Source organism: Neofelis nebulosa, chromosome 5 (assembly GCF_028018385.1).
Source record: "Neofelis nebulosa isolate mNeoNeb1 chromosome 5, mNeoNeb1.pri, whole genome shotgun sequence".
NCBI classification, from domain to species: Eukaryota; Metazoa; Chordata; class Mammalia; order Carnivora; family Felidae; genus Neofelis; species Neofelis nebulosa.
Genome location: NC_080786.1, coordinates 66,530,318 through 66,555,196, shown reverse-complemented (window position 1 = coordinate 66,555,196; position 24,879 = coordinate 66,530,318). Strand labels below are relative to the sequence as shown.

The window sequence follows — 24,879 nt, the reverse complement described above, 5'->3', positions numbered from 1 at the left end:
TAAGTGGTGTTGGGAAAACTGAACAGCAACTTGCCAAAAAATGAAAAAGAACCACTATCTTCTACCATACAGGAATTATCTCAAAATGGATTAAAGACCTGAATTTAAGACCTGAACCATGAAACTCCTAGAAGAAAACATAGGCAATAAGCGGCTTGACATTGGTCTTAGAGATGTTTTTTTGGTCTGACTTTAAAGTTATGGGAAACAAATGTAAAAGTAAACAAATGTGCCCACATCAAACTAAAAAGCTTCCATATGGCCAAGGAAACCATCACCAAAATGAAAAGACAACCTATTGAATGAGAGAAGATATTTGCAAATCTTATCCAATAAGGCATTAATATCTAAAATATATGCAGAACTCATGCAACTTAACAAAAGAAACAAACAATATGATTACAAAATGGACACAGGATCTAAACAGACATTTTTCCAAATAAAAAATACAGAGGGCCAACAGGCATATGAAAATAGGTACAACATCACTAATTCACAGGAAAATTCAAATCAAAACTATAATGAGATATCACCTTACACCAATGGATGGCCATTATCAAAAAGAAACAAATGTTAAGTGTTGTTGTGTACATGCAGAAAGGGAACCCCATGCACTGTTGATGAAAATGAAAACTGCTGCAGCTACTATGGAAAACAGTATGGAGGTTCCTTAAAAAATTAAAATAGAATTACTATATGATCCAGCGAGTCTAGTCCTGGATATTTATCCAAAGAAAATAAAAACACTACTCAAAAATATATATGCACTCCTATGTTTACCACAGTATTATTTTCAATAGCTAAGATATGGAAGCAATCTAAGTGTTCATTGATAGATGAATGGATAAAGAAGTAATGTCACATATATGCAATGGAATACTAAGCCATGAAAAGGAATGGCATCTTGTCATTTGCCACAACATGGACGAATCTTAAGGGTATTATGCTAAGTGAAATAAGTTAGACAGAGAAAGACAAATACTGCATGATTTCACTTATATGTGGAATCTAAAAACAAAACAGGCAAACCAAAATAAAACCCAGACTCATTGATACAGAGAACAGATTAATGATTACAGTGGGGAGAAAGAATGGGGAGGGTGAAATGGGTGAAAGGGATCAAGAAACACAAACTTCTATTTATCAAATAAATAAGTCATGGGGATGTGATGTAAGACTGGGAAATATAGTTGATAATATGATTTTAACTTTGTGCAATGACAGTGAGAACTAGCCTTATGGAAGTGATCATTTTACAATGTTTGCAAAAATAGAATTATATGGTGTATACCTAAAACTAATATAACATTGTCGGTCAATTATACTTCAATTACATTAAAAAAATAAAAACTATATTCTGGTATTAAATGTTAGTCAATGAAAGATATTTCTAGTCATTTATATTATATACAATTGAACCTGCTATCAGTGTTCAATAAAAGAAAAATCCTCAAACCAAAGTATCAGCATATAATATCACCAAATCATAATCCTGATGCTAAGGAGCATTTTAACTTATATCAATAGTCTTCATAATGATAAGTGGTTACCCAAGGAAGACACAGTGATCGTGATCAGTCATATGATCTGAAGGGGTATGAGAAAAAAACAGCAAAACATGTATTTATATTTATCTTTTATAAAAGCAAAAAGAAATCTAACTTTTCTAACACAGAGAATGACACTGAAGCCTTTCTTGGGTATGTAAAAGAAACATGTCATTTAAGTGCACATGTCATATAAACTTGTCATTTACAGTGCATGAGGGCAGGGGGACTGCCTGGCAGCCTGTTATGCCCTTGTTAATTTCATTATTGTAAAGTATGCTGCAGATTACACGAGCCCGCTTGGGTAGATCTATCATTTATGTCATCTAATTTTAATAAAACTAGCACTCACGGGGGGTCAGTGGCTTCAAAAGATTCCTGAAAATTCACCACAGACTGAAGACGTTACAGATACCAATAAATCACAAAAAAGGCAAAGCTGACACTTTCTGTATGTGAATGTGTTAAGAATGAGCTCATAGCCAACTAAATTCCAAGGTAGAAACCATGACAATTCAATCCTACCTGACAAGAATTCAGTCTGCAAAATTGTCAAGACTATCATATGGATTTAAATATATTATGATAACATTGAACTTCTTAAATGTGTAGTTTGTTGCCTTTGTAAACCATCTTTTTCAGTTCTAATAGTCATTACAACTAAATATTAAACTGATTGTAGAAACAATCTTCCAAATATATGGATCACAAAATGTAAAACTAATATCTTAATAAAGCCTGTTTATCACGTAATTTTAAAGTAAAAAGCTGTTTTTTGGTTTTTTTTAACTTTATTTTTTATTTTTTAAAATTTACATCCAAATTAGCTAGCATATAGTGAAGCAATAATTTCAGGAGTAGATTCCTTAATGCTCCTTACACATTTAGCCCGTCCCCCCTCCCACAACCACTCCAGCAACCCTGTTTGTTCTCCATATTTATGAGTCTCTTCTGTTTTGTCCCCCTCCCTGTTTTTATATTATTTTTGTTTCCCTTCCCTTATGTTCATCTGTCTTGTCTTTTAAAAAGCTGTAAACTAATGTAACATTATGTGTCAACTATACTTCAAAAAAAAGAACTTTTTTAAATGAAGATAAAATAACTATTTTTTATTAAAATTTTTTTAAATGTTTATTTAATTTTTAAAGAGCAACAGAATGTGAGCAGGGGAGGGGCAAAGAGAGGGGAGACACAGAATCCAAAGCAGGCTCCAGGCTCTGAGCTGTCAGGACAGAGTTCAACATGGGGCTCAAACTCATGAACCATGAGATCGTGACCTGAGTGGAAGTTGGACACTTAATCGACTGAGCCACCCAGACACCCCAAAATAACTATTATTTTAAAGTGCTGTTTCACCTTCAAGATTTTTATCTTCTGTCTAATTTTGTAATATATAATCCATTAATACCCTGGTATATGAATGTAACTTGTAAATATATTCATGAATTGAGGGTCTTTGCTTCAAAAATTTTACCTAACAGATGAGTATAATCAAAAAAGTAAAGTATCTAATGTCTAGAGCTGCACTGTCCAGTAAGTAGCCACTATCCACATTAGACTATTGAGTACTTAAAATGTGACCTGTGTCACAAAAGAACCATATTTTTAAAATTTTATTTAATTTTAGTTGATTTAAAATTTTAAAAAGGAAGCAGCATCAAATATTGTTTTCTGATACAACTATATTATTTTGGGAAGACTACATTTCACTTTAGCTGTTGGAAATACAGCATCTGAATTTAGATGTTCTAGAAGTATAAAATATTTTAATGAATGAAAATGCATGTTCCATTAATAATTTTATAGTGATTCCATCTAAAATTGGTAATATTTTAGTTGAATGAAATATTAGGTTCAATGAAATAAAGTTTTTAAAATTAATTTTGTCTCTTTATTTTTCTTTAATGTGGCTACTATAAAATTTAAAATTACATATTTGATTGCATTGTATTTCTATCTGATCCAGAAGCAAAGTAGTGAATAGGGAAGTTTCCAAAAGGAATATTTAAGAGAATAGGTCTTTTATAAAATTCAAGACTAGAATAATAAATCGTTTTTAACCTATACAAGGTATACATATACACACAAATTGAACACAATGTGAAGATACTTTTTATTGGGATTTATTGAGCTTAATGCCAATACTGACATATAGAGTTAACTGCCATGAAATTACATTGAAATTAGCCAATTTTAATTGTATTTCAGAAAAACAGCAGATTTTTTGCTTCTATGTAAAAACTGGACCAAAAGCAAAGGACAGGAAAAAGAAGAAAAGGATAAATATAGCAATCTTTTTATCTTTTTAAGAAAATGATAGAAAACAAGTATGGGATATGGATCATATGATTCTATTTTTAAAAAGGAAAACTAAGTAAATTATTCTTTCCTCTTAAAAACAGCAGATGATCTGAGCCAGCCACAGAAAAGTCTTTTTTATGAAAACCCACTGACTCAGTCTTCCTATACTAGTGGATTAACAAAGTAAGATAATAGGTAGTTTTCTCATATAAAACAAATATCCAATTAGATTTGCCTATAGAATACACACATACCATGGAAATGCATCTCTGTACATGGCTTTAATTTCTGTCTCCCCGTCCCCTATCTGCTCTGTATCTGAAAGATCCCTCTTGCTGGACTCCAGCAACAAGCAGAGAAAATGTAACTCATAGGCTAGACGATTGCAGGAAATAGAGCATAACAAAGTATGGTGCATGAATAAGCTTAAACAACAGGATTTGGGCTGCTTATTTTTAAGCATTTCATCATAGAGTTCTATTTTTATAATTGCCCCTAACATGAAATCTCACATAAGAAATTTCTTTTGAAAAAATCAGTGCTTAGAATAAATATCTTTGATTTCTCTGAAGAATTGTCATGTTTTACACCCCTTCTGATAATTACAAATAAATAAAACTTGGTAGAGTTTCCAGCTCAGAGTGCAAATCATCAACTCAGAAAATGTTCTGCGATTACGTTTTTTTGTCTTTTCCAGGTCTTCTATTTTCTCTAGACTTGATTCATTATTTACATCTGACTATAATTTTATGTATATACTCTGCATAATCTGTCACAAATACTTTCTAGAAAATGGAAGGGTAAAAACACATAAGTTTACTAAATGTGTGGTTAATTGTCTTTCTAAATATTAAGATTATATAAATTATGATAAAATATTACTAAAGGAATACATGGATAATACGCATTTGAATGCAGAATAGCCTGGGATTAGGGAAAAGTTGTACATGCCTGATGTGGTCCCTGTAAACATCTCCCAGAAAATAAACCCAAATATTAATTGTCAACTATAAACTGTCTATTTTGGTAAATATTGCAGATTGGCTTTAAAACAGAAGAGTCAAAGGGCACCAACGTGACTCGGTTAAGTGTCCATTTTGGCTCAGGTCATGATCTCCCGGTTTGTGAGTTCGAGCCCCGAGTTGGGCTCTGTGCTGACAGCTCAAAGGTTGGAGCCTGCTTCAGATTCTGTGTCTCCCTCTCTCTCTGTCTCACCCCTGCTCACACTCCATCTCTCTCTCTCTCAAAAGTAAATAAAAATTTTTTTAAAAAAGAGAAGAGTCAAAAATACACTCTGAAAAACATATTCTTTGTTGACTTTAAACAGCTACAACTGTGGTATATTTCAAGGAAAAACTGTATCTAGTTAAGCATTTTTCTAATTTAGGTTAAAAAGAAAGAATGCATATTTTTTAAAGCTTATTTCATTCAAAGTCAAAAACCTTAATTCTAGCATAATTAAATGACAAAAAATCATTACATATTCTTTTCTGTCAGAAAAAAATGCTGCAAATTATAATGTTACTAACAAATCCTTTTTAATAATTTATTTCTGTTTGAGTATGTTACATAGTCTTTTAAGAGAACTGACTCTTCTAGAAAAGGTACTGCTTTGAAAAGCTCAAATGCAAAAAGCTAACAAACACCAGAACAGAAATTAGTATTTCCCTTGGATATGTCTCATCTCAGGATTATGCCTCAGCTCTTCAGAAAGGTTTCTAAATGGTGACTTTGTTGATACATAAATCAGTTGAGTAATACAACTTGCCCAGTATTTAGAAATTTTTCTTAAAAAAAATTAAATGTATTGTCTTAACTGTTCTGTTAGATAAAATGGGTGGGTGTGTGAGTAATCAATAGTTTAAGATCTCTCACCCCAACCTCTGTTTGTGGCAATAATTGAAAACCTGTAATTAAACTTAAAACAGCTGAAGTATCAAAAGGCAAAGAAATTATAATATTGTTTTTACAAAAGAACAACCTTAAACTGGGTTTAAAAACATAAATTTCACAGGCCATTACATACATAAAGTCAATAGTTATCCTTTCTTTAATATTGTATATATTTTAATTCGAAGAGTTGTGTTTCATCACTCTTTTTATGTTTAATCTAATTCTCATGAACACCAACCTTCTCACTCACTATATGTTATGCAGGAAACAATTAATGCAGATCGTAAAGGTATGATAAATTCAGAAATCACTACTCAGTTTAAAACAAATTACTGTTGGGGCGCCTGGGTGGCTCAGTCGGTTAAGCGGCCTACTTCAGCTCAGGTCATGATCTCAAGGTCCGTGGGTTCGAGCCCCGTGTCGGGCTCTGTGCTGACAGCTCAGAGCCTGGAGCCTGTTTCAGATTCTGTGTCTCCCTCTCTCTGACCCTCCCCTGTTCATGCTCTGTCTCTCCCTGTCTCAAAAATAAATAAAACATTTAAAAAATTTTTAAAATAAATTACTGTTGTCATGCATTACAGTTCCAGTACCCAGGGCATTTTTCCAGAGGATCCAGGGGCTTTTCATACTACTGCAATTGGGAGCAAAGTATTGCTACCATCAACAAGACCTCACCTCATTTATGTGGGACAAGACATGAGACCTGGCATGCACATGGTTAGTAGTCTTTACTACCCACATCCTCCACTATCAGCCACTCATTCTATCTGTTCTCTATCCTAAGACATGCATATCATAAGAATAGGACAAAGTGAATTAATTTGCATGCTTATTGATTTTTGGATTATGTATGCAGAACACCCTGCAAGTCTTGAGGATATTGGAAAACCAGATTTCTATTTATTTTGTATTTATTTTCTAGTTTGGGATGCAAGGCATCTACTATATTGAGCAGTTAATATACACAAAGTAACAAGGGGAGTTGGTTTTATGCATGCCAAAATGAAGGGTAGGCTGCCTAAGCTATGGAAGCAGACAGAAGAGATAAATCAGTCTGGCCTGAGATAATTTTGTAGAAGGTAGGGTGATAGCCAGGCTGTGTAGATTGAGCAAGATGACTATATTTGGCAAGTAAGCAATTGGAAATGGTCCTGGTATGCAGTGAGGAGGCTAGCCTGGCTTGAGTGTAAGGGACTTTCCAGAAACTAATAGAAGATAAAGTTTGCTAAGAAGAGAAGCAACACACTTTAACAACCCTAAAATGGAAGGAAAAATCTGGAATGGATTCCAGAGTTAGTGAGAAATATTTAGAAATACAGAGCAGAGAAAAACTAAATAAAACTGGTATTCTGTTATATTTTTAAGGATTATTTAAGGTGAGGTGCCTGGGTGGCTCAGTTGGTTAAGCATCTTGGTTTCGGCACAGGTCATGATCTTGTGTTTTGTGAGTTCTTGCCCCGCAATGACACTGTCAGCAGGGACCTGCTTGGAAATCTCTCTCTCCCTCTCTCTGCCCCTCCCCTGCTCACTTTCTCTATCTCTCTTGAAATGAATAAACTTATTTCTTTTAATTTAAGGTATTTTTAAGGTAATTTGGCATGTAAGTTTGGGTCTGGAGGCTTTAAGTCAGCCGGACAACCTGGTAACCTAAGGTGAGTAGTTAGTAGCAACAGAAATAGAAAAAAGGAGACAAATAGAAGGTATTTTTTAAAATGAACTATGCCAATTAAAAATAGAAAGACAAAGGAAAAGGGAACAATATCCAAGTGTTCATGGAGTAAATTATTCAAGGAAGAACTTTAGAAAGAGAAAGACATTCCAAGGTGTTCTGGCAGATGAAATTGCAGTATATTTTTAAGGCAAAGTATTGAAAGTGGATGAAATACCAAGGACCATGGCACCAGATCATGGGAAGGTACGGGGAGTAAGGCCTTAGTTTCTTACTGAGGGATCATCAGAGGTGGGAGAGGATCATTTGAAAGCAAGCTAAACTAAAAAGCAAAATCCGAGCCATCACTTTGGAACAAAGAGGAAAAACTGGACACTGGGTGAAGAAGATATTTATATTTCCATTTAAAAAATCATTAATGTGACTAACTTACACACTGCATGGCTTTTTTAGTCACAATAGGACAGGTGAGGGAGAAAACCTTCAATTGTCTGCGAAAATTCCTATGATTATACTCTCATTCCATAGACCCAATAGTTAAGGGCTGGTCACTCCCCCCCGGGATCCTTTCCCTGTTTATTGTATTTCACAGACCAATTTTGCTCATTACATTCAAATAGAGAATTTTGCCTGGTTGTTTGTGGGTGGTCTGTTTGTTTGTTTGGATTTTTGCATTTTTACCACAGCTGCTTGTTTAAATGCTTATTTAGCTTCTAAATACATCTTACATCATTTAAAACTATTTCAAAATATTTTATCTGTCATTTAATACTTCACTTTGTAAATGCATGAGGGGAAAAAACAAACAAACAAAAAAAAAACCACAACTAAGCTAGCATGAGAGGTAAAAAAAACAAAACAAAACAAAACAAATGTTTCCTGAAGCCCTCATTCTACATTTCACTTCCACAAATATTCTTTTTCTTGACATCCTCATCTTTTGGAAAACACAACTTACCAAAATTTGTACGAATAGCTTTGTTGGTTTGTTTCATGTCGATCTGCCTTACATACTTTGAAATCCAGAGAGGAAGGATTGAGTTTGATGTCTGATATATATATTATTTTATATATTTTTTTGTATTGTGAACACTGACCACCCCAACTGCTGGGAACCTGTAGTGGGCACTTATCAAATACTTGTGAATTAATGAGTGAATAAATGAATGACTGAGTTAAGATGATGACTTCTGCTCTGAAAAGGAAACTAAGTATCTTTTTGCTTATGGTTTGTTAGTTGAAGTCTTTTGAGTACTTGAAAATGGTTGTCCAATTCTGGACCCAGAAGAACACCTTGAGTAGGAATGAGGGAAATTTTTATTCTGTGTTCTTAGGTCTTATTCCAAATGACTGATCTTAATGTCTCAAGAAAATCATAAATCACATACTACCAACTTCCTCCCAGGATTAATAAAAAAAAAAAAAATTCCTTTTTAGGAAGCTAAGAGCTTAAATAAGGAAACATCATAATATAGTAATTTATTACAGTTTCTTATATTGGCCAGTCTCTGGAATAATACAGATCATATTGATTCACACTCCTTCAAAACAGGAATTCAAAAGATCTCTCCATAACACTGGTTTGATTCATTCCATTATTAAAAGATGTAAGAAAATTAGAACCAAAATTAGTCATTTAAATAAGCAGTTGTGGTAAAAATGGAACATGCTGGCTTGATTCATTCCATTATCGTTCATTCCATTATTGGCAAAATGTTTATGTTGCTTTTTGTGTAAAAGACAGATTTCCATACTCACCTGAGTCAGCCAAGGCTTGGCTGGTCCCTCAATTTTCTATGAGCTAAATATTTGCCTTATTCACTGACTTTACCAAGCATCTCACTTTAATGAGGCGCAAGCCATGTTCTTTGTATCCATAGCAGATTGTCAACTTTGATCAAAGTCTAGGCCTGCTCAACACACTTTTCGAAATTCAAATCTAATCATGTCATTTATCTGCTCAAGACCCCATTATTGTTTCTCATTGTTCTTAGAAGTCCTACATCTTTAAAGAGTTGCTGCACAGTCCGCTGCCTGTTTTCAACCTTACCTGACACCAACTGCCCTGTACTCCAAACATTCCAGCTGGGTTTGCTCAGTCCTTTTAACATGCCAAAATTCTCTCTTCCTCCAGCTTTCACCCAGATTTTCCTCACTGCCTGAAGCTCAGCCTCACCCTCCAGCCAAGGACCATGTTGGATTAACACCTATTGATTCTTCAGATTCACATAAATTCATTCAACAAATATTTTCTCAGCAAATCCATTATGTCAGGGACTATTTCAGATTATAGACCACCAGACAACAATAAAACAAACAATCCAAATATAAATAGGAGCTAATCAGGTATGATCATTGTAACGCAAAGAATTTTAAAAAGGAGATTACTTGTGATATGGTGGCTCTTGTTAGATTGACTGCATATGGATGGTCTCTCTGAGGAGAAACATTCAAACCAAGATCAGAAGAGCAGGAACTAGTCCCACACAGGTATAGGGAGAGGGAACAGCAAGTATAAAATATCTAAAATGGGAATGAATTTGGGGTAAATAACAAAAGATGGGGGCACCTGGGTGGCTCAGTCCACTGAGCATTGGACTCTTGACCTCAGCTCAAGTCATGATCTTACAGTCTGTGACTTTAAGCCCCATATCAGGGGATCCTGCTTGGAATTCTATCTCTCTCTCTCTCTGCCCCTCTCCCCCCTCAAAACAAACAAACAAACAAACAAACAAACAGGAAAAAAGATGACTGGAAATGAGAGGAGCAGCATTTTGAGATGAACTAAGATACAGGTACAAGAGTTACAGACACTAAGAGATACAGATACATGATACAGATTTATGAAAGGTTTTGTCAGGTCAGGGAAGGAGTTTGAATTTTATTCTAAGTGAATAATGGAAAGCCACTAGAGGGTGGTAAGTAGAAAAGTGAGCTGGTACACTTTATGTTGTAAAAAGATAATCTGGTTTTGCTGTATGGAGAATGGATTATAGGTATGGAGCAAAAATGAAAGAAGAAAATAATATAAGAGTTTCAAGGAGACTTAGTTTGGTAAAGGGGGAAAGCGAAAGAAGAAGACAGATCCAGGATGCATGGAATAATTCAGCAAGAGAAGCTGATGAATTGGATGTTGAGCATAAAGGAGAGACAAATCAGGGAAAATCTATAGAGTTTCACTTGATTATCCAGATGGATGGCAGTGCTAATGCCATCAGTACGGTGTTGAAGAGAAGACTGCCTGGGTTAGAAGCCTGGCTCCACCACTTAATGCCATTTGACCTGTCTGACTATAAATAACATACTTAACCTCTCTATTCATTTGTTTCTACACTCATAAAATTGGGAAAATAACAACCCTACCTCACAGGGTTATTGTGGAAATTTAATAATGCAATTAATGTAAACTGCTTAAAATAGCTTTTGGAATATAATAAGTCCTCAATGAGTGTGGCTACTATTGCTATTGTTGCAATTATTATAATAATTGTGGAAGACAATGAAATACACTCATGAGAAAATCAACATATTTTAGCCATTAAGGTTGAAATATTCATTAGAAATCTCCATGGAGATGTTGATAGGCAAAAGTATGTAACTGTGAAGTTTTAAGGAATAGGCAGTCCTGAAGATACAGTTTTGGAAGTCTTTTCCATAGAGATGGTATTTAGAGCCATGTATGAGGTTCCCTAGGGAGACATTGTAGAGAGGAAAAGGAAGGGAGCCAACAATTCTGCATAATGGTATTTCAACATTTAGAGATCAGGGTAAGAAAGAGATAGGGAAGGAGACTGAGAAGGAGCAGATAGTGAGATAGGAAGTAACCCTGGGGTGATGCCAAGAAACAGCATACTAAGAAGGGACTAGTTAACTGTCTCCAATGCAATGGAGAGATCAGGTAAGACAAGAACAGAGAAGTGGCCAATGGAATTAACAAAATGGAGGTGCTTGGGAATCTTGACACGGGCTTTCTCGGTAGAATATAAGAAATGGAAACTTGAATGTCACCTCCTTTGAGAAACATTTTCTGACTTTCTAGAATAGATTAACACTTGTCATTTCTCTAGTACATATCATCTAGATAATTGTAAAGAAAGTTGACTTCGCACTAAATCATCATCTATGTAAAAGATATCATTTGTATAATTATTCATTTATTTTCTATCTTGCCTAATGGCTAGTAATCTACTGGATAGCAGGGATTACATCTATCATGGTTTTCACATTATTCTCAATAACTAGTAGAATGTCTGATACATAATATTACTCAATTTATAATGAATGAATTAATTAGTTACACTACATGACTGGTTCAAAAACACAATTTTAAAGAAAACAAACTTCTTTTGACTAACACTCACACTAATCGACATACTTACTTTCAGGCTACTTCCAAATTGTTGGCATAACTAAATAATTGTTCTTATCTCAAGCCACCTGAAATCATTTTGGAGGAAGTAGGTTGAATAAAAATAGGGAACAAATAGTGAAGCTTCTCCTGTGACATTATCTGTCTTATGTTTCTTTATTCCAAAGGACAAACAATATCTCTACTCCAGTAGCTCATTTTAGCATTCAATCTAAAATTGATTGCCATCTCATCCTTATTAAAACTGAGTTGATATAGATATTTGAGAAAAGAAATCTGTGGACCAAGTTAACTGTCCAAGCTGTCAATTGGTTTTTAGCTCTATCCTATTATGAGTGAAATCACCAAATATCTTACTTGAATTGCATTTGATTAGGTCTTTTTATGACACTGTAGAAATTGTGGACATTTATTATTATGTCCTGGCTTTTATAGAGCGTTAATATAAATAATCATATACTGAGACTATATCTGTATCTTTTAAGGACATCAAAACTATCACAGGATTCCAATATTGTTCAGGGTTCCAAATATAAACAAGCTATATGATAAATTTTGCTAGAGTATAGTGTAAGAAAAAGCCGTGTATTTTTTATTGATTAATAAGTATGTTTTCTTTATCTGATTATAACAATTATGAAATACAATCCATTATCCTTTTTACTTTCCTTCTGAAAAATTAAGATATACATTTTATCTTCAATTCTAATACAGATTCATGACCTAAGTTTCTGTATCTTTTCTCTAAAGCATATGTATTCCTATATGATTTTAGCAGCCTATTTACATCTGTGTTTTTGTCACAAATTATCTCCACGTTTTTGAAGTAGAAAGAGTATTAATCAAGAAAAACTGAAAGAAAGACCTTTTCTCTTCCCTTCAGTTAATCCCAGACATGATCTACTTTTCATGATCTTACTCAAATAAAATCAATCTTATGAAGAATTTTTGACTCTTCAAGGACAGCCTGACTCTCTCTTCTACCTTCCAAGAAAATATTTGGATATCTTATAAAATCTTATATTTTATTATACATTGATCTCAAATATAAGGGCACATGTAAAGATTTTTATTTGTCTGTTTTAGGATTTATAGCCAAACAGAAATAAAAACAACACAAAAAAAATAAAAATAAAAAGACAAACAAAAACCAAGAATAATGACAAAACATTGTGCCTCTTCAGAAATTAATATGCTTTTCTCTTTTTAAATTTTTTTCCTTTAATGTTTATTTATTTTTGAGAGAGAGAGAGAGCACGAGCAGGGGGCGGGGTGCAGAGAGAGGGAGACACAGAATCCAAAGCAGGTTCCAGGCTCTGAGCTGCCAGCACAAAGCCCAATGTGGGGCTTGAACCCACAAACTGGGACATCATGACCTGAGCCGCAGTCTGTCACCCAATGGACTGAGCCAACCAGGCACCCCAACATGCTTTTCTTTTTAAATCATAAGCATAACTTAGACTTTACCAAATCTCTTTGCTGCTAGACTGCTCAGATTCAAATATGAATCTCAATCACTGCATCCATAGGGATCCATGTGATATTCTTTGCTTTTTAAAATTATAATTATAAAAATATTATTATAAATACGAAACAGAATGTCAATTATTGTTCTCTAGTGAATGTTTATTTCTCCCCTCTATTAGATTGAAACTGTCTAAAGATAAGTACTATATTGTTCTTACTTTTTATCCCTCATAGAAGATGTATGTTATTGGAGCAAGTACTATATATTTGATAATTGAGCACCACCAAAGTTATAGTTAAAGTTATAGTTCTTTCACTTGTCTAATAATACTTGAAGTATTATCATAAGGTAGAGAATATAGTTATAAGAATCAACAAATTTCATTAGCCATTTCTAATAGAATAAAAATTAATTCAGGTGTTCATTAAAGTTGATATGCAGTAAAGTTAAAAAAAAACTTGTGTTTTAAATGATTTAGCCCTGCATTATAAAGTAAGCTAAGTGTAATTGCATTATATTATTGTGTGATTGCTAAGTGTAATTGCTAAGTTTACATTGCATTAAAAAGTAAGCTAGGTGTAATTCTTCAAATACAAGTATGTACACTTCAAACTTTTTCACCAGACATTAGACTGCTAAAACTTGCCAAATTTCAGATAGATATCGGTACTTCCAAAATCTTTAAAACAATTGTTTTCTAATCTAAATCATATAGGTTAGAATTATGAACACATAATTGCCTCCAAAATATCCATATAAAGATCCAAATTACATTAAATTTCCATCAGATAAAAAATGTGTTTGCCTAAATTAGATCCTAACAATGGTATAAAACTTTTTCATTTTCTCTAAAAATAACTCTTAAATTCACTCTAAATTTAAAGAAGCAGTTGAAACACATTTTTAACACTAATTTAGTTGATATGTTTTTTATTTTTGAGATTTGAAAATATATCATTTAGACAGTTTCTATTTTCAAGTGTTAATTGCACAATACCCCATCCTAATAGTGTGAGATTTATTTCATATTTCCTTCCAGTTCTTGTTCATAAGTACATATGTTTATCTTATTTAGAACCATAATATTTAATATTATTTCCCCCTCTAAGGCTTTTAAGGACATATGATCAAAACACTTCTCCCTAAATTTCCATTATGGTACTTTTATTAACTATACACTATAATATTAAAAATAAGTCCATTAACAATGATTTTAAATGTATTTTAAAAAACTATGCAACAATGTACTAAATAACAGAGGATGATGAGTTAAAGCTGGCTAAGGACAAAGAATGTGTACAACCAGAAGTGAAAGAAAGTCTAAATGTTCACTGGACGGGTGAGACTGAAGAGATAGGATTGCAGAGAGCTCGAAGACAAAACAGGGGAAGTGAGATTAGCAGGCAGAGCCCTGCTCTTTTTTTCAACCTTTCCCCCCCTTCCCTTTTTTTCAAACTTATTAGCAGTGTTTCTTATGATCATAATAGTAATAGTCTATGTTACCACTCTAAAGGAAACCCCAAAACTGTCTCGGTTGATAAACTAACTCCCACTTGTTCCTAGCTTCGTTAGAACAATGCTACAATAGGAGATCTTTTTTTCTTCTATGCCACTTTATTTTGCAGTGAACAAAATCTTATTTTCGACATGAAATGCTTTAAACTGGAACCTTGCCTCTAGATAGCTGTATGAATTTTATTACCAAAACATTATCACATTTTTAGTTATTGCTAAAACAAACAAACAAATAAAACCTGTAATATTTCTCCTCTGGGATGGCAAAATCAATCAACACTAATTACATTACCTGTTTCAGACATCTTGATTTTTTTCTGCAAGTCTTCTGAGAGCAATAGTCTTGTAATTAGCTAAATTGTACACTGAACCCCAAAATTCATATTCTTCATACCAAAGCATCCAAACCAAAACACAGATCAAGATTTCCTCTAATGTGGAACCAAATCTTATCTTCTACTTAATTTCCAACACTCCCAAATGCAAACAGCAATAATTTTGGATCCCATACCCAAGAAACCTTGGCTTACCTTGTTACTATTAGACGAATTATTAACAACAAAACCCTATAATCTTTATTGTTGTAGATCACCTGTCTGATGAGCTGTTGATCTGGTTGTAGTATACTACACATGCTAAGTGTACTGAAACGAATGTTTCAATAATTTATTTTTCATGAACTAATTCACTTAAATATATTTTCACAAAGCCCAATACATATTTTAGGAACAAAGTGACCAGAATATACCTGTTCCAGAACTAGTGTCCCAAAAGGCATTTAAAATTGTTCACCAACAGAGTTTTGTGCTTTATCATGTTGAGAGGTCTAGAAAGGACACCTGATTCTTAATGTTGATTATTAGTGAGCAACAAAGGAGCCAACTGAAAGTTAAACCCTAAACTGAAGTACAGCAGAACAAATATTTAGCACTGAGAAAATTATCCATCATCAACACCAACTCTGTTTGCCATTTCACAGACCAAGCAATTTCTTCATTTTTCAGCTGGTTAGTCTACTGTCCTGCATTTCAATCATTCAGAGCATGGCGTTCAGAGATAGGATATGAGCACAAATACCGGATTCAAATTGGACCAAAATCAAGTCCTCATCAATTCTGAATACATTAAAAAAAACAGGCAAAGATTTAGTAACATAACAGCTTGTTTTATGAAATCTTACTTTATGTGTGTACAACTAAACAAAGTGAGGCAACATAAAGTGTGGCCAAAAGATTTTTTTTAATAAAATAAATATATATGATTAAGTGCATGGTGAAGTTCTTGAAAACATTGCTGTCACAATTCGGCATTTAATTTTAAATTTTCAACTGGCAAACTGTTGACTGCTTCAGGATTTTCAATTTGAAAAATTCATAAGAAACTTGAGAATATAAACAACTGAAGTATAAATAATACTTAAAGTTAAATGTATTAAAATTTATTAATTAATGTATTAAATAATTAAAATTAAATGTATTAAAATGTTAAAAATTCTTGCATTAAAGTCTTACATAAAAAACAAATGACAACAATAAGATATTTAAAGTTAAGAAGATGATTATGAACAGCTCTTTATATATCTTTCTAATATACAGTTTCATTGGTGGGAAAACACACATTCCTGCTCACTGAAATTACTAGAACATCCGAAGCAATGCCTGATTAGACACTATGGGAAACTAATGTGTATTTGCAAAATGTTACAGAAATATTTTATACCTAAGTTTGCCACATTATATCTATTGTCCACCATACTCCAAATTCAAAATAGAAAACCAGAAAGAGATCAAGATTTCACTTTGCAGGGCTAAAATATCTCCTTCCCCAAGACATGTAAAATCTATTCAAAAAGATTATTCTTTTTTTATATTTTGAGATTGGCATGAACATAGGCTTATGATTACATAGAAGTAACTAACACTGAAGAGGAAGACAAAACTGATTCTCAATGGCCAAAATATATGATATGAACAATTATTATAAAAGAAAACCTAACTTAAATTGCTTTTTCAAAATCTTTTAAAGAATGAGAGTGAGGTCCTTCTTTTTGTGCAAATAACAGTATAAATTATATACATTTAAAAAATGTATAGTATAAGACTTTAAGAACAATTAATATTAAAAAGATAAAATCTTTTGTGATCAATTGTACTCTTTTAGCAAATACTCTTAACTAATATACCACAATAAAGGTGTTTTATTAAATGATAAAGTAATTTCACTTCTCAGATTGTGGCAATACTATGAAAATATACTTACACAAGTAGAATATCAGGTTTATCTTTTAATAATGGTTTGTTATTACATAAAACAGTATTTCAGAGTGCTTGATAAGTTATTTTGAAAATAGTATTTCCCTATATTTTCTTCAAACCAAGAATCTCCAATTTGATTTTGTTTTACATATATATATATATACATATATATGTATATATATATATATAATTGTATATAATGTAATATATATATGTATATATATATATATATATATATATATATATAATTGACTTGAACTCTTTATCACTTTATGATATCAACACATCTTTTCCAAATCAAATATTTCAATATAAATGCATTGAGACAAATATTTTTAATTCTTATCTGACCAGCTTTTTAAAAACCCAAATCTACACCACAATGACAATCATTCCCCAAAGCCAGTCCATCCACATATTCTCAGAGACTATAAACTTGTTTCTAAGCTCATGTCAAATTTCAGACAATTTTATGGCATTGTAAAAAAGAAAAGTAGAAGGGAAAATTTGTCCAGGGACTAATTTTTCTTTAGAAAGGCCCTGATGTTGTTGCCTTTCACAGTTCTGTAAAGTGAAACCAGGAAATACATTACTCAACAATGTGGATAATTTCAGTACCTTTTACTTTCAAATTTAAAATCAACCCTGTCTTTCATCACGTAATTTATGAACATACTTATAGAATTTATTAAAAATACCAAAAAATTTGGTTCAAACAAAATCAACAAGCATAGAACAATGAGTGAAACAAAGCAAAGCAAAACAAAATGAGTCAAGAGCAAAACTATCACATACTTCATGGATTAATGGCGAAAAGAAAAGAAGAGACTTCTTACCAAGTACCCCAAGTCGATAGTTGACTGTGATGACGATCACATTGCCATAACTTGCCAAGACACTCCCATCATATAAATTTCCAGTACCTTCCATATATGAGCCTCCATGGATATACACCATCACTGGTTTGGGACCCCCACTGTCCCGAATATCTGAAAAACAAATGGTTGGCAATTGTTCTTATCCTCAAAAAACACACATCATGAAGCAGAGAATAAATTTTCCATTTTAGGGACGAAAGAGTATGATTTTAATATAGTTATTTAAATTGCTGTTTTGTTAAAGTGTTTCTTCAGCAACTCATATAATGAGCTATTGTAAAGGAGAGCAATAGATATCCACTGTTTTCTGATAAGATTCCGTTAAAAATTATAATCTGAATTTCAAAACTTGGACAAATTGAAAATAGGTGCTTTTGATTGATTTCTAAAGTGACAGTAGAACAAAAAGAAAGAATGATAATAGTTCTTAGAACTATTTTTTTTAATGTTCTGGACCTCATATGGAATTTATGAGCCATATACTAAGGACAATGTTAGCACTGCTATTGTGAATAAAACACTCTGTTTTTTCATTTCTTATTTACTATAAGGATTTTATTAAATGCATAATGATTATATTGAATAATTTATGCTCTAACTTGTGAACATAATTATAACACTGTGTTATAGGTTGCAGGAAGTTTCATTTCACGACTCAAGTATTAACTGGCAAATGAATGTTTGGGTAATAATGTCTGTATTTTTGTTGTTGCACTTAGGGGACTGTCACTTAAATGATATTTTTTAGTTAAGTCTGTGTTATCCGCCCAATTCACCTACTCTACCCTTTGGAAGAAGAAAACAGACTAAATTATACTTTTCACCTCTTTGTGTAATATTGTACTCTTCTTAATCCCACTTTGGCTCTCTGGTTTTGTCTTGTAGACATGAAACAGAATATACCTAAGTCCAGTTGTCAAGTGCAAAATTTAAGATGATGTTAAAATGATTTCTACAGCTCTGAGTTTTAATCAACTGTGTTTGCTTTTCTAAGATACTGTTCCCAAATTTTGTAGTTTTCAGTAAGGATCTAGAAATGATATATAAGGGAACCATAAGATAATTTTAATAGATATTAAAAATGCCCTAATCTCTAGAGAAATACATGCTTAACTTTGTATTGGCAAACACGGTGTTAACTATTATATATTGAAATATTATATATGTATGTATATGATTATGAACATTTACATACATACATACATATATAAAACGTTACTATTCTATAAGAGCTCATTATCTCGTCTACTTACAATTGAAACAAAATTAGATCAAGTGTATTATCTTCTTGTTAATGCCAATATTAGAAGTGTCATTTAAAATTATAGTTTTGTTCCTTTGCTTTTGACATTTTTTGGTCAAACTTAAATTTCCTATCTTTACAAGTGAGGTTTCTGCTTTCAGAATGGCTAATATAATACAAACTCATTGAAAAATCTGATGATTATTTAGGTGCTGCTTTACATTTCTTGTGAAAAGGATGACTAATATAAATGTGCCCATTTTTCTACTGTAATAACAAAGTGATTTTCTTAAATGAAAAATTCCTTTTAGGATCAGGAATTGCAACTCAACTCGTTTGTCCAGATTTTCAAATTGGGGAAATAAGCTCATTGCAGAATTCAGAGACTTTTTAAAAAGACTATTTTAAATTTGACTTAATACTAGCAAATGAATTTACCATAAGCCCACCACTCCCAAGGGCGTACTTGCGAAGAATGTCTTACTTTTAAGTGGTAGAGGAGGATACTTTGACATAGAAACTATCCACTAGACACAGTTCATTTCGAAGAAAAATCTAAATTTATTTTCGCCTTAAATCCTTGGGAGGGAAAATGGTATTCACTCATTTGTAAAGATTTGAGGGCTTGTGGAGATGTTAGGCTTACACAGAGAAAACAATCCTTTGGAAATTTTGAAACTATCCTCCATTTTTAAATGCCTGTTCGCTACATACAGTTTTAGCTTATTTTTCTAGTATGGCTGGCACTGAAGAAGCAATAATAAATTATTAAACTGAAATCATTAACTGACTGTTCACAGCAGACACTGTACTCTGCTAATTGTATGCTTGTAGGTAGCACAGAGGGAGGCTGTTTCAGAATTCTTCTTTAATTAAAATTACATAGAATTACAAAGCACCAACTGTGAACAGTAATGAAATCTTGGTAGAACCATTCTGTTCACCTGGAAAACAATACAGGCACACATTGAGAAGACATGCCACATTTTATACTTAATAACAGAATGAAGTGGACATTGTCAGGAAACACTGAAAATATGACAGTACATCCTAGGAGCCTTTTGAGTGGTGTCTCTTTATTTTTCTTTGAAAATCAGACTTGAAAGAATTACTGATAGTTTGGGCCCATTCTCATTTCCATTTTGTCTTTTCAAACTTCTCAAAGATTTCAGCCTTGTCTAAGAACTTAATATGTTAAGCTCTTTTCCAGAAAGGTACATGAAATTTGAATGCTGTGTTCTGAACAGTATTTCTTTTTGTTTGAAGTAATCCTGAAGCTAATTCTATATGGGGTGTTAATTAATAAAATAAGTAAAATTACTGTATGTAACATCCCTTAAAATTACTGATAGTTTGGAAAGATGCCATATTTCTATTACAGAACAATTGGTATTCTATGATAGTGTTTATACAGAGGTCTACCCTAGACTTTATTTTCTTCATAGTATACAGTCTTTTTGATGCAAATGTAAGTCGTAAATAGTTTAAATAGCATAATAATATAATGATAAATATAAATAGCTTAAATTGTATTTATATTTCCTTTGTTTTTTTATACAGAATCTTTATAAGTGAGACTAATATATCAGATAGCTTACTATTGAATACTATTTGCTAATGCCATTCTTTTAATAATAAAATTTTGGGGAACCATTATGTCTTTCATGCAAATGTATTAGATGTCCTTTAGTAATTGCTAATGAATTTATTAGAGCTAAGTCATCCTTCTAAAACGTGTCTAATATTTTTCTTTATAAATAAGGTGGATTTCACCTAAGATTTCTGACTTTGCCTAAACAGCTGCTACTGACTTTACTAAAATCAAAACCGCTCTCAGAGCCTTAAGCACTAGTTCAGGTCCAGTGAAAAGACCAATGTTCATAACGCATATTTATATTTTCCATTATTTGCATTTTTAAGGCTTTACCAAACATCTAAATCTCTGAAAAGAGTAGGATGGTAAGGGGGAAATACTACACTGAAGGTTATTTTTTATGGTAAGAAAGTATTTAAGTGTTTCAAGTTAAAAAAATTAATAAACTTGGAATCTGAGTAAATATCTCGATTTTAAATTTTAGTAACTATTTTACCTTTCTGATAAAAAGTTTAAGCCAACGTGGCAAGTGCCAATAGTTCTAGAGCAATTAATGGGGATTTATTTGTGCCTGGCAACCATGGTTTTGAAATCACTACTCTCCTTAATGGTCTTAATGAATATTTATTAGTCACATAACTCCTTAAACAAGTTTAGCGGTTTCCTTTTTCTTAAAAAAAAACTCATGAAGTTTTTAATTGCCCATAATTTAGAGGTTTTGGCATTTAAAAGTTTTTAAAATGTGGGGTAGTGCCGCAATTAAATTTTTCTCTGATACATTTAAAGATATTTCAAGATATTTTTTGTGCCCCTCTTTACTGAATTTACCAACCTCAGTTACCAACTTCATTCCAAACCAGCAAAAGAATATAGAAGTGTTGACTGAATATAATTCTTAGTTTAAAAGTGTATAAAAATCTACAAGAGCAATTTTTAAAAGGCTCTATGTAGAATATAAAATTGCATTTGAATACTGAAATATTAATATCAAGGTATTCTTAGCACAATTAAAAACATTTAAACATCTCTTAAATTCCCAAAATAAATTGGTAGAAATCTCGGGAGTGTCTTTGACCCACTTTTATCACTTCAGATTAGTCTTTTTGGAACCATGGAAATAGTCTATGAAATATGTAGTTTTTTGAGGTATTATAAAACACAAATGAAAAGTGATACAATTGTGTCTGGCCTAAAATTAGCAAAAGAATAACGGTAAAGACACAAAGGAGAATAGGAAGTAACAATTATGCTCCACTGAGAAGCATGATTTGGGTTAGTTTAAGTGAATGAGGGGCACACCCCAGTCAATGCCTCTGGTAGCCTCTGAATGCAGTGGCTGTCATAGGAACCTTGAAATCTAGTAAAGGATTTGGGTTATCAGGGAGTAATGGAGAATGGGTAACTAGACTTTTGACTAAAGTAAAAGGAATAATTTATCAAGTAGTTTATATTTGTTTGCTTTATGTCTAGTGATGTTGGTTTAACATTTGGAACAAATTAATTGTGAAAGTTGGCCTTGATTTTTATTCACACTCACATCTACAAAATAACTGTAAAAGGAATTGAATAGAAGATGCTCAGACTTTTCTGCAAAGTTTTTTTTTAATCCTAAAAGAAATTGATTTATCTTTCTTGTCTTCTAAACAATTACCCAAAACGACAGCACAGAGGAATAGACTCAACTTGAATTGACTGCTCTTACATTTTACACTTTTGAGCATTTAAAAATATTTATTGATTTGATAACTCTTGTGACTAACTGGCTCAGTACTTAATCTGCCAATTTAAACAGGAGTTTAGTACATTTTTAATGGCTATTTAAAAATGTTAAATGTGCTTCAAAATAGGTCTATAAAATAGATTCACATTTACAGGGCTTAGCTCACTATGGTGGCTCAGAGGTATCTTTTGTAAACATGTAAATGTCTTAACTTGATACATTTTACCAAAAGAAAAGAAGTCCATTAAGTCACCAATCAAAATATTTTTTTAAATAGGAAAACTATGTGTACTGACCTTGTAAGTACTTTCAGATAATTTGGAGTTTACAAGTCTACACACTAAGAAGTCCTTTATATTTAAGTATTATTTTAGATAACAAATGTCTAAGAGTTAAGAATTTTCAAAGTTAAGAATTTTCTCAACAAATCTCAAAGCCCCTAAGTGGAAGCAGGCTTCTTAGCTGTGAGAACAAAGTCAATAAATGTGTTGAATGTTTAAAAACTTCAGATTTCCAACAGTGTTTTTAAAAATCAAAATTTGCATTTTGACATTATAAGTTTATTCTTAGCAATTTAGCATTCAAAGTGATAACTCTTGGACAGTTTTAGTGATTTATTTCAAATATTAATGACGGCTTTGTGTTTAATCTTTAATCCACTGTTGGGGTTCATAGTAAACATATTTTTAATCAAAGGTCATCAATTTCATTTAATCAAAATATTTCTTGAATGTTATAAAAATATTAAAACACAATAATATTTTTAAGCTTTCAATACTTCACCTTCAATTTTCTACTATGAGGTAGTTTATTAAATATATATGTCAATGAAAATAATTCAAACTGTTTAGTAAGGATGCATTCATTCACAGTTGTAGCTCATGGAGATAGTATTTCTGCTGGTCTGCTTGTGGATTTATTTTCTTTTGAAAAACCATTCTCCCATATTGTTAATATTTTTATGAAATTTAATTTCTAGGGTTCTGGGAGTTACTTTTAAGCCTGGGATGATATTAGTCACTTCTCTGAGAATCGTAACTAGGGTAGCATTAAAAAAAAAAAAAAGTCCTAATTGGAATGAAGGTGAACTGAAAATATCAGTGGACACTCCACCTAATACCAGATAAAGGGACACGCTGGAAGGAGAAATGTCAAATCAATCCAGCAAGTACTTACATTTATAGAGTATATCAGAATTGTACATCGTAAGAAAGTTAGAAAGACAAAACAATTTTGATATTAGCAAAGTAGGAAATATTTTACTGCTTATAACTGGCAATACTTTGAAAATCAGAACATTTCCATTTGCCGGTCTAGAAATTATCTAAATAGGTGGAATACCTTTATCTATACAATTAAATTTATTTACATAATATTTAAGCAAATCAACAGAAAACAGTCTTTTTGTCTTCTAAATTATATTGCTCAAGAAACACTTTAGTTTTCCTTCATTTTATTGGGTATGGGGTTCTTTTTAAACAAATATCATATGTAAAAATGAAACACATTTTGATATTGGGTAAAATGTTTACATATATTAGAAAACATGCAAAATGGGTACAAAGAGACTACAGGGGAGAGATTGTTAGTTCAAAGAATATGGACAAATTTCAGTCAAAACATGGGATGAAACATATCAAAAGTCAGTTCAAGAAAACAAAAAAAAAATGCCCCTCTTTCTAAAACATTTCAATGGTTGGCATCAAAATGTAAAACTTAACATTCATTTTGAAAAAAAATTAAAAATGTATATTTATATGTAACAACAAGCAAGAAGACAAAACACATCAAAAACGGGAATTAAAAACAACTCTTCAAAAAAAGACAAGAAGTAAAAAAATAGAAAGGGGTGGAAAAAGTGATTGAGGCCGTTGTCATGCAAATAGATTTGGTGGAAAAAAATACCTTCATCTTCAGCACCGTCATTATCACCTAAATCATCTGTCTGTTTCTTTGTAAGGGGACCTAGGATTGAGAACGGAGAAATGGAGGGAAAAAAAAAAAGACAATTCAAGAATAAACAAGACTGAGGGGGAAAAAATAAATGTAAATACTAAAATTCTCAAGGGTATTTCCAAAAAGAGCAGGGAAGTGGTTACGTCAAAGTGATTATCTATTTTGTTTAAGGAAAAAAAAAAAAAAAAAAAGAATCCCTTTCCCCAAAATATCTTATAGAAGATTTGGTTTGTGAATATATCCAGCATAAAAAATACATTATGGTTTGAAACTCAAGTCATAAGCAAAGGAAATGATTTTTTTTTAAATATCTACTGCATATAAAAAAGTAAACAGTTTTAGCTGAAAGAACTTAATTTATTCAGTGTCTTTTCTAATTTGAATTGGTGACAGCAATAAAGTAGGCCAAACTCATCTTTAATTTGGGACAATATAATAACATTAGGGAAAACAGAGATATGAACATTTTTA

At 32.2% G+C, this 24,879-nt stretch overlaps 1 protein-coding gene across 10 annotated transcripts in view; it reads right to left on the bottom strand.

Moving 5' to 3' along the window:
* Window positions 1–24,879, bottom strand: part of NLGN1 (neuroligin 1) — an 832,721-nt gene that overhangs the window by 438,299 nt on the left and 369,543 nt on the right. For 7 of the 10 annotated variants that reach the window (XM_058730519.1, XM_058730518.1, XM_058730516.1 and 4 more), the window contains 2 exons: window positions 24,358–24,417; window positions 17,854–18,006 (listed from right to left, as the gene is read on the bottom strand). In XM_058730519.1, coding sequence (XP_058586502.1) covers window positions 17,854–18,006; window positions 24,358–24,417 — 213 coding nt within the window. The remainder of the gene's footprint in view (window positions 1–17,853; window positions 18,007–24,357; window positions 24,418–24,879) is intronic. The other 3 variants (XM_058730522.1, XM_058730525.1, XM_058730524.1) reach the window with 1 other exon arrangement.